Source organism: Nipponia nippon, unplaced genomic scaffold (assembly GCF_047370975.1).
Source record: "Nipponia nippon isolate SJK-2023a ecotype South Korea unplaced genomic scaffold, ASM4737097v1 scaffold_31, whole genome shotgun sequence".
NCBI lineage: Eukaryota > Metazoa > Chordata > Aves > Pelecaniformes > Threskiornithidae > Nipponia > Nipponia nippon.
Window position 1 is genome coordinate 5,343,162 of NW_028262349.1, and position 10,264 is coordinate 5,353,425.

A 10,264-nucleotide genomic window follows, 5' to 3' on the forward strand; every position below is an offset into this window, starting at 1 on the left:
TGCTCTCGGACTGGGGCCGGCTGCTGCCCAGATCTGCCTGGCAGAGCCCAGGCGGGCAGGATAGTTCACGGGGCACGGTTGCTGGCCTGGGGGGGACATGGGGACAGCGGGTACAGTAGGACCCCCAGCAGCAGGGTCCATCTCTCCCCTCTGCTCCTCTGGCCTGTGCTCCTGGGGAAGCTGTATTGCTTTGGCACGGGGAAAGGGAAGGACTGGCGAACAGGATTAGGTCCTGTGGCACTTCCTAGCACCCCAGGCTTTGGCATAACCTCCTGCTGCTCCTCTGTGCTTGTAGCTATGCTTTGTGCTCCAGCAAAGCCTACTGGAAATGCTTAGGACATCGCTCATCTCCCACCTACGCCCAGGTACCGTGGGCGCAGCCCCTGTAGCATCTCAGAGAGGAGCCACTTACAAGTGCCGGAGCAGCATGGGACCGTCTCTCCCTTCTGCCCCTGGCGCTGGCACTGCCCTGGGACTCTGCAAGGTCCAACCATAGCTCTGAGGCTTCGGGTGTTCCTGGCTTTCCCTGCCCACAGCCCGCAGCTCCCACCGTCGCTTCTGCGTGGTGAGGCCTGAGAGCACCGCAGCCTCCAGCTCTGTCCCCAGGAAGGCTGGGAAAGGTCAGTGGCTGGCGTCCCTGCGGCCCAGGAACACACGGTCTTCTTGCCTGTGTCAACAGACATGTTTCAGCCTAATTAGCTCATCAGGTTATGACACTCTTCCCTCCCTTGGGTTCTTCTGCCTGCTTAAGTGCTGGCCAGCGTGAGATGGATGAGTTTTTCCTCCGTGTGTGACAGCCTTGCCCCTGTGGAGCAATTCCCTTGCAGCAAAAGCCGTGTCTTCCTGAAGCATCCTGCCGGGTCGGGTTGTGCTTCGGATACTGGAGCGAGTTCAGTTTGGGGATGGTAAAACACGCAGGGAGGGGGCAGTGCCCCTCTGTACCCCCCCAGCCGGGTCCGGATGCTCAGACAACCCTGATTCATGCTCTCGGGTAGGAATTGGGGACTCATCGGCTGCGTTCTGCAGCCTCTGAGATGCTGCTTCATCCCGCGAGCGTCTCTGCCCTGTCGGCAGGACAGCGCTGGGGCCGGCAGGGCGCTGGCTGCTCGAGGTTTTCTGCTGGCTCAGTGCCGCTGCCCCAGGACCGGGGAGGGATGGAGCAGTGCCCCAGCCCTGGCAAGCTTGAAACCCTACCAAAAAATGAAAAAGTGCTTCCCCAACACTTTGATTTTACAACAAGAATTTGAGGTGGCAGTCATGTACAACTGGATTTAAAGAAAAGAGATTGTAGTCCGGAAAAATCCAGAAACTCAACAAAATTGGAAATTTGAGAACATTTATGATTTGTTCAAAATTTTGCTGAACTCCTTCATCCCCTCCGAGTCCTGGCTGCCGCTCTGCAGGCCAGGGGGGACTCCTGACGAGACAGAGCCTTCCCCAGCGTCCCCAAACCAACAGAGATGGGGCTTTTCATCTGCATTGAGGTGGCTTGGATGCTGTTCTCTTGACAGCAAAACCAGCTAACTTCCTTGGCAAAGCTTGGACGAAGGTCCTTGAGCGTAAACCCCCGGTGCCAGGGGTTGGAGGAGATCTTGGTTCCTCCAGCAGGAAAGCACAATGTCTGGGGCTGGTAGCGCCGTGCCGGGAGCTGCCCCGATGGCGCAGGCTTGCTGCCTGCGCCAGCCCAGCGCAGCCTCGGCGCCACCTCTGCTCTCCAGGTCCGTAGGGAGCAATTGCGGAGCGCAGCAAGGAAAAATCACTTTGGCTTGCCGGTGTGTTTGGCTCAGTGTGAGCGTGGTGCCTGTAACCTGCCAGGGAAAGTGGCTTTTCTAAAAATGAGCACTGTCAGGTGCTGTCCCCAAAATACCACCGGGCCAGTCCTGACATATCAGCCTGTCGCAATGAAACTCTCGTCTTTAGGTGTCATGGTCGGAGAGGGCCAGGGTCCGCGCCCTCCCCAGCCCCCGGCTCTGCTGGCATTCAACTGTGCTGTCTTACGGATCTCTTTTCTCCCCAGACTTGCTTCTCTGCCTGTCCGCGTGTCCCTTGCGGCGGTGGTGCTGCAGAGAGGTGTCACGGGTGGGTGACGTGCTGCAGGGTGGCGTTCCGTTTTCTGCTTTCTCTCTCAGCCTTGCACGCCTGGGGTCTCCTAGGCTGCGTGCCCCTCAGCGTTGGGGGCCACGGAGCCCCTGCAAAGCTTCCTTTGTCAGGCAGGGAATCGGGAGAGGCCGCCTTCCCCCGTGCGCGGTTTCTAGCTTCTCTTTTCCCAGGCCACAGTAGCTGAGCTGCGTCGCGGTCAAACAGCAGGACGGGGGGCCCAGGCGCAGAGCTGCCGTGGGACGCTTCTTGTGTGGCAGGGCCAGCCGCTGGGGCGCAGTCCTCGGGTCCCTGGCCCAAGGGACCTCCTCTTTCCTCCCCCTCGAGCAGCCCCCTGCCTCCCTGCACACCCTGCCTGAGTGCTGTGCGTGCCACCACGTGCTGGGGAGTGTCTGGAATCCGATTTATTAACAGTAAAAATTGCAGATTTTTGTTCTTTCTCCCTCTTCACCTGCTTTTGCCCCAGAGCAAAACAGCTGCAGCCTCCCAGAGACTGCACCTTTATGGGCTCGGACCGGCAGTGCTCGGCATCGACGGGAGGTGGTGGCAGTCTGCCTGCTCCTGCTCACAACCCCGCAGCTGCTGCCAGCGCGCCCCGGGGAGTGAAATTCCAGCTAACCCCTGGTTTGGCAGCCGCTCCCCTGCCTGTGACCCGCCAGTCAGACCCACTCACAGCCAAGCAACTGCCTGGCTTGAGTTCAGCTCCAGCTCTTTGCCAACATCTCCTCGGGCTCTCGGCTCCCCCGCTTTTACAGCTTGCCCTGGTATCCTGCGGAGGTGGGTTGGCAGGAGGGACGGGACCTGGGACATCGGGATCCCAGTCTGTGTCCCTCCTGTCTGCACTGAGCTCCGGCCTGGGAGCGCAGCAGGGCCTGGGCAGACGGTTTGCAGGAATCGGGGCAGTCGAGTTAGCTGGGCACCCCAAGATCCCGCATCTGGCTGTCGGCAGCCGGTCCACGCCAGGTCAACTTGCTGCCCCCTCCCTGTGCGCCTTCGCTCCAGGGCCGGGGGTCTGGCTGCTTTGGCGGGTTGGGGTTTTTGCCCTTTCCAGCGGAGAAGCGCAGAAGTGTGATGTGAAACCTCCCCAGCTGTGACTGCAGCGAACAGCTTTTTCCCCTGGCCCGTGTGTCGGTGAGGAGCCGGTTCCTAGAGGTTTTGCGCTCGCTGCCCGGTAGCGATTGAACAGGAAGGACAGAACCAGGCTGGGGTTTCCCCAGGAGTCGGCAATTTCAGGTTCGGTGCAGAAGCTGCTCTCAAAGGTCCTTTGTGTCTCACGCGTGGACCCGCTGAAGCCAGCACAGCCTTTGGTGGGCGATTCAGCGCATCCTCCCCCTCGGCCTTGAGAAACAGGAGGCTTTTAAACCCCCAGTCCCCTGCATCCCTCAGCTTTGCTCCCATGGGGAGGCTGCCAGCTTCAGTGCCAGGGCAGCCCATGGCCCTGCTCTGTGCTGTGCTGGTGACGCTGGGCCAGCTCCGGTTTCAGCAATCCCCTGGCCTGGGGTTTTAGAAAAGAGCTGCAAACGGGGAGGTGAAGCAAAGCTGGTACTGGAGCTGGGCCAGGACAAGCCATCAGCCCCCGAGGCGCAGTGCTGGCTAACCTGGAGCAAGCCGTGGCCACTGGATTCCCCCGTTCCTGCTCAACACCAGCAACAGCAAGACCTGTTTTCCGTACCACAAGCTTGCACAAGGTCTTTGCCCTGTTAAATCCTATGCAACCCCCTCTCCTCTCCCCCGGGGCTCTCCAGATCCCAGCCCAGCCCATTCTCTCCTGCTCTTGTCCGTGACTGCCGAGTTCCCGCTCCCTGCTGCTCTCAGGGTCCAGCTTCATTTCTAGCAGCTCCAAAAGCATTTCAGGACGTCTGCCCTGGAGCCGAGGGTGGTTAGACGAGGGGTGAAACCGCAGGAACACCCCTTCCAACTCATGCTGCAGGAGCTGAGCACTCAATTGGAGGGGCAAGGCCTGGTCCTAGGGCTCCTCCACGCACCCTTCACCCTCCTGTGCCTTCTGCTCGATGCTTGGCATCTCATTGCCAGTATCCTTCATCTCGCGCCATCTCCCCCAGTACCCCTGAATGGAGAAGCTGGGTCCCACCTCATTGCTGCCTGGCTCTACGGGCTGCTCCGTTAACGCCTGAGCCTCGGGCTTGGCTTGGCTGGGCTTCCTTCAACCGCCCCAAGCCTGGAGGTGTGTTTTCCTTCCTCCTGCGCTCCCCAGTCTCTCCGGGCAGCACCTGTGAGCTCTGTCCCTTCGTGCGCAGCCACTGTGGGTTTCTTCGCGGGGGGGGCAGAACCGTGCCACCAGCCACCCGTCTGCTGGGGCGGAGGCGGGAGGATTTGGGAGGTGGATGCTGCAGGTCGGTCCCGTGGCACGGCTGCCTCTCCCTGCCCCGCTGCCCTCAGGGCAGGCGTGGGGGACCCGGTGCTCTGCGCAGAGGTTTGGTCTTCAGGGCAATTTGCCCCGTCTGGAGAGCTGGCAGCTGCAGTGCCTTTGCCTGCAGGACTCTCGTGAGCCGAGCGCGGAGGTCATCTCTGGTTAGGAGGGCGGTGCGGGCCGCAGGCGTCCTTTCTGCCAAAACTTCTGTGTCCATCTTGCATCCTGCCCTCGGGGGGCAAGAGGTGGCCCTGCCGTGGATCTCCACGCCGGTGTTTCTGTTCCTCTGCTTTTGTACGCCTCAGGTCTTGCAATAGCCGCCCTGGTCCAGCCAAGCACCCGCCGCGTTGGAAGGAGAGGGAATAAAACTCGCGCCCTGTTACATCTTGGCACAGCGGAGCTGCGGGCACCGGTACGGGAGAGCAAAGGGATCTGTGCTTCAAAATGGGGCGTCCCGGGTACCGAGGCCTTTTGCCGCCGAGCATCCCTGCGCCCTGCGTCCCCGGGCTGTGCTCTGCGGAGACACGGAGCTCCCGCAGCAGCGACCCGGCGGCACCGCAGTTCCCCCTTCCTGGTGCCACGTCTTCCCAAATCACTTGAAACCCACCAGCTTTTGAGCAAACCTGGTAACGCGGGGCCTCTCGGGGCGGGAAGGAGCCGTGGGAAGCCGTGCGCCCTCCCGCCAGCGGTGGTTAATTTGCCGGGAGAGGAGAAAGAGGCACCTGGTGAAGCGGAGCAGGGATGACCCCAACCACGCGCTTGGACCTCGCGGTCTGCAGGAAATGACCCGTTTTGTACGGAGGGCTCCAGCTCGTTGGGGAAACGAAGCGTTACTGGGTCGCTCTTTCTATATATTTTTGTAGGACGGGGGGGTGGGAGAGCAGATGGGAGATGCCTGCGGAAGTTGTTTATTTTTAACCCCGTAGAAAGTTTTGGGTTGGTTTTTGGTTTTTGGCCTTCAAAAAAAAAAAAAAATGGTCCTTGCTTTTGATGTTTATGCTGCCTACCTGTAAATCCAGATGTACTTAAGTGGCTGAAATCCTTGTTCTTAAATCAGATACACATTATAGTTTTGAACTATATATATAGTAAATATATATATATATATGCCTAACCCAGCAAAAAAAAAAATAAAGTATTTGGGGGTGGGGAAATGCGTTGTTCTTTGAAATGAATCACAATTGGGGGATAAAATTGTGTTTCTGAGTGCCTCAAGATATGAATTGTTTTCATTTTTTTAAATAATTTTATACAAGTGTCAAAACAGCTGGCTGGATTATTTGGAATTTTTAAATAATCCTAACTTTTTTAAAGTAGATTTTGAGAACTGTCCTGTATATAACAGTAATGTAGCAATAAATGTGACATTTTATAACAATATTACTTTTTTTCCCCATATCTGTCTTTCAGATGTTGTATACCGATGAATGAAAAGTTGTAATAAAGGTTTTACCTTGTACTAAAAAACAAAAAACCAGACAGACAAGACAAGACAGGTTTTCCGACACCGGCCGCTCTCTGTTCCTGTGCTGTGGGCACGGGTCCTCCCCACCTGAATCGGCACCGTGGCACAGCTGGAACTCACGCGCTGCGGGCGCTTCTTGCCCTCCCTGCGTGCGGCCTCTGGTGAAGGTTTCCAGCGCTGCCCGTCACCATGGGATCTGGGCACCTTCCCCAGCAGCCGTCGGAAACGCCTTGGCAGAACGTGTAGGTGCTGGGGTCTCCGTGTCGCAGCACAGCTGCTCCTCTGGCTCTGCTGTGGTCGATGGGGTCCTCCGCCACCTCGCCAGGGTGCTGTTCTCCTGCGGCGGCGGGCGTTTTAGCCCGGGTTACACGTAGCAGAGATCTCATCTTCCTTTTTATTGCTGGAAAGGTTTGTGTTGGGAATGCAGCCCCTGCCTGGGGGGAAGGAGGGGATGTCGCAGCACGGCTGTTGCTTCCTTGCCTGTGCCTTGGCCTGGGGAGCACCCAGTGAGGGTGGTACCGGCAGGGTGCAAGTTGGAAGTCAGGTCAAACGCACCCAGCCCATACCAGGAGCCCGGCGTAGGCTGGTAGTGGGAAAACGAGGTGGCAAAGCATTGAAGAGGGCTTAAACCCTGCAAGAATGGGCTGGATCCGGTACCAGGAGACAGCCCAGCCTTGCAGGTCCTCACCCTCCCAGCCTCGTCCGTGGGGTGCGGCTATGCCCTGGCCAGGCTGAATCCCGTGGGATCTCTCTCTGTCACCCTCTGCCAAGGGCCCAGTCCTGGCCACAGCATCTTCAAAGCCACGGCTGCGCTGCGCTGCCCAGCCAGGCTCTCCCTGCCCTCATCCTTGAGGCTTCGCCGGGCAGGTCCCCGACGTGCTGCCCCTCCCATCAGCAGGTATTTCCCCAAATTGTCATAGCGTCAACCCTTGTGGTTTCAGTGGTTGGGTTAGCCCTCCGCCACCCGCTCGCTCGGCACATTAGCGATTACCTTTTGGGGGAAACAGAGTTGTGGCAGCTGCACCCAGGAGCGCTGAGCCCTCGCGGGCCCTCTCCGAGACCCTGGGTCCAAAGAGGAGATGCGGCCTGAAAGCAGCCCTCCTTTCTCAGGTTTGCTGCCTGTGTTTCTGCTGTGCTTCTCCAGCTCGGAGCTTGTTCACATACGGCCAAGCAGGAAAAACAGCCCAAATTAACCGAGCAGCGGCTCTTGCAGTAGCTGGTTAAATCTCACTGAGCCCTGGCTGCCCTTCTCTCAGCAGCGAGCAAGCTCTGAGGCAGCACACTGCCCTTCCCGAGCTGCGCCGAGTGCATCGAATGATCGTCTTTTTAATTCTGTCTCCTTCTCCGGGCTGATGTGCCTCACCTCATCCTCTTTGCCTTCGCTCCCTCCTCACAGGGGCTGTTTCGTGCGTGCTCACACGTAGAAGAGCTAGTTCAGCCTCGGGGGTCCCGCTGCCGTGTGGCCGGAGCCTGGGCTGCACCTGTTTGCTCTTCTCCTTTGAGCTGGATAAAAGCCAGGACAGGCCCAGATGAGCCAAACTGTTTCAAGACACCAAACACCTTGGTTATTGAGAAATTGGAGATGTGAGCTGCCAGGCCAGGGGGTGAGGGGCAGCCTCGGAGTGCGGAGGGGAGGCATCCACCCCATCAGGACAAGGAAGGGCGGAAGACGAAGAAACCAAGGTTGTTCCAGATGCAGACAAGGGAGAAACGCGTGCCGGGGAGCAAGGCCGCAGCTTGGAAGATGGATGCTTGGAGATGCACAAGGCTGAAGGTAAAGCAGGCAAGCCCCGGTGGCCAGAGCAGGCTCGGGCTGGGAGATCAGGTGAGGGCAGGAACAAGAAGCAACATGCAGGAGTTGCTGTTGAGTGGCTGAAAGCAAATAGTTTGCCCAAGATCCAAGCAGTGGCCACCAACTGCTGCGGAGCTGGAGGTTCCTGGGTGAACGCTCAGAAGCATTTTTCTCCCTGGAGATGAGTCAAGAGGTGGGATGAGACTCTCGGATCCTGTGGGCAAGCGTCATGTCGTGCTGGCCCCGCCAGGCGTGGCCGTGAACTGCCCTGAAAGCGAGGACAAGCTATCGCAGAGCCGGCTGCCCTCTGGGAGCAGAAAACCACCTCACTGCTTGAAACGGGGAGTGATTTTTGTTGATGGGAGGCATCAACAGAGACATCCCCACTTGCTCTGGTGGCCCGAGAGATGCAGATCACTTGTTTTAACGGTTGAACACAGCTTTGTGCTTTACCGGGGTGTCCCTAAGGCAGCCCTGGACAACCAGGCTCGCTGCCCTTTTCTGCTTCAGAATCTAAAATGACACCTGTGCCACAGAAGTCACCAAGAGAAGAAAGTGACCCTCTCCTTCGGTGGCAGCTCGCCCGCAGGAGCCAGGCTTCGGCGGTGTAGCCGTCCCTGTTGCGATGTGAACGCTCTCCCAACAGCTAAAAGGAGTTTCCGCAGGGAAGGAGCAAGCACGGCATTGTAACGCGGTGTCCAGAGCAGACCGCAAATCCCTTTGCACAGTGCTTGAACCGGAGATGGCAGCAAAATGTGATGAAAGGACGAGTTGCTAATACTGCCGTTGTTTTGTTTTAACCAGGAAATTGGTGGTATTACTGGGTCTTTCCCTGTCTGCCCTGACTGGGGTAAAGCAGTAGGATGCACCCCCCCAAACTGCCTTCAAAACCCCAAGGCTTTTTTGAAGATAAACACTGAGCTGTTTTCTCATTGCCTGTCGAGTTTTGAGTTATTTTGCCTTCGTTATTCATATTTTTTTTTTGGCATCCAGGAAACTTTCAATGCAAAGTGAAAGCTGAGACTCTCCTGCGTGTGCATGACTTCACGGAGCTAAACAGACACTAAAAAAGAAAAAAACCTGTGTGGATCCTGTTCACCAGGCTCGCTTCCCCCACCGTACCCGTGGTAGCGCGGCGGCAAAGGCGCCGGTTTCTTGCAGGAACGCACGCCACGGAGCTCCCGGCTGACCTCATGCACCAGCCGGTGCGTGGGCAGCGGGGAAACAGCTCGCAGAACTGAACCCAAAAGGCTGCATGGTTCAGTAACCCGCGTCGCCCCGCCGGCACCCAGGCAGAGAAACACTCGAACCATCAGTGTGAAACGTGGTGTCGAGTCAGTCACGCAAAGGGCTGATAAAATAGTTGTTCTGTGTCCTGGTGAGAAAAAACAGGAGCTGGGTTTTTGCAGCAGGCTCCGCTCTGTGAATCTCGGCTCTCGGCAGCCAGCGCGGGGCGCGAGGGAAGACGACGGCTGCTGGCGTCGCTGCTGGACGCTGTTACTGCGGGTTTGCACCGGGGAGCACGGGCAGCGTTTGCAGCCCTGAAGCTTTGGCAGTCCAGCCGCAGGGCTCAGGCAGACGAGCGCTTCGGGCTCCAGTGTCGCCCAGGATCACAGGTTCACTAGCGGCTGGGCTGGCTTGGAGCGGAGCCTGGGGAATGTTGTGGAATTGATGGTGGATTTAGGACCCTCTGCTGAAAAAATCTGGCTTGAAATTCCCTCTCCTGCTGGGAGAGGCTGAGCGGCAGCGAGGAGGAGGGTTTGCAGAGACGCTGGGGAAGGGAAAGGGGCCGCTTTCCTCCAGCATGGAGAATGAGAAGCATTGAAATACCTGGCTTTATGTATAGCTATAAGAGGAGCCCCATCCAAAATCAACGAAAACGCTCTGTTCATCATCTCATAGTGGAAGTGCTCAGGAGCCAGCCCTGCCACCACTGCGCTGGGGTCATCAGTGGCTACGCCTGTGAAATCAGGCAGGGCCTTATCGTCCACCAGAATCACAGAACCGTTTGAGTTGGAAGGGACCTCTGCAGATCATCTAGGCCAACCCCCTGCCATGGGCAGGGACCTCTTCCACTAGATCAGGTTGCTCAAAGCCGCCTGCTTGTTTCTACAGGGTCTCTAGGGATGGCTAACAATTCCTGCATGTTACTACAGCTGAGGTCGTAAGACTTCTCAGCTTTTCTCCTCGTTCTCATGCTCGCCATTAGCAGGCGAACCCTGAGGTTCAGGCACAGATTTCCCCCTCTTTTCCCAGGGCCATGGAGCGGGGCAAACCCCCCTCTGCCCTCCCTCCCTCCCCAGGCACGCAGGAGGCAGCCAGCTGGGAACCCGCCCTGGAAAAGGAAAAGCTCCTGGCTCTGCAGAGAGGTGACGGGAAGCAGAGGGAGGCAGACGAGGAGGGTGTCGTACCCACTCGGAGGGGGGAGCTGCTGCCAAAACCACGGCATCCCTGACCCAAACACATCACGCGCTTTAGTTTTCCCGATTTTGTCTCCCTTGTAGAATGACATGTTCAAAATACTCGTTTTCCACAAGAT

At 57.8% G+C, this 10,264-nt stretch overlaps 1 protein-coding gene across 9 annotated transcripts in view; it reads left to right on the forward strand.

Annotated features, from left to right (window-relative positions):
• Positions 1-5,851, forward strand: part of TCF3 (transcription factor 3) — an 81,888-nt gene extending 76,037 nt beyond the window's left edge. For 8 of the 9 annotated variants that reach the window (XM_087769001.1, XM_087768996.1, XM_087769000.1 and 5 more), the window contains one exon: positions 4,774-5,851. In XM_087769001.1, coding sequence (XP_087625127.1) covers positions 4,774-5,213 — 440 coding nt within the window. In that variant the 3' untranslated portion in view covers positions 5,214-5,851. The remainder of the gene's footprint in view (positions 1-4,773) is intronic. The other variant, XM_087769003.1, reaches the window with a different exon arrangement.
• Positions 5,852-10,264: the final 4,413 nt, after the last annotated feature.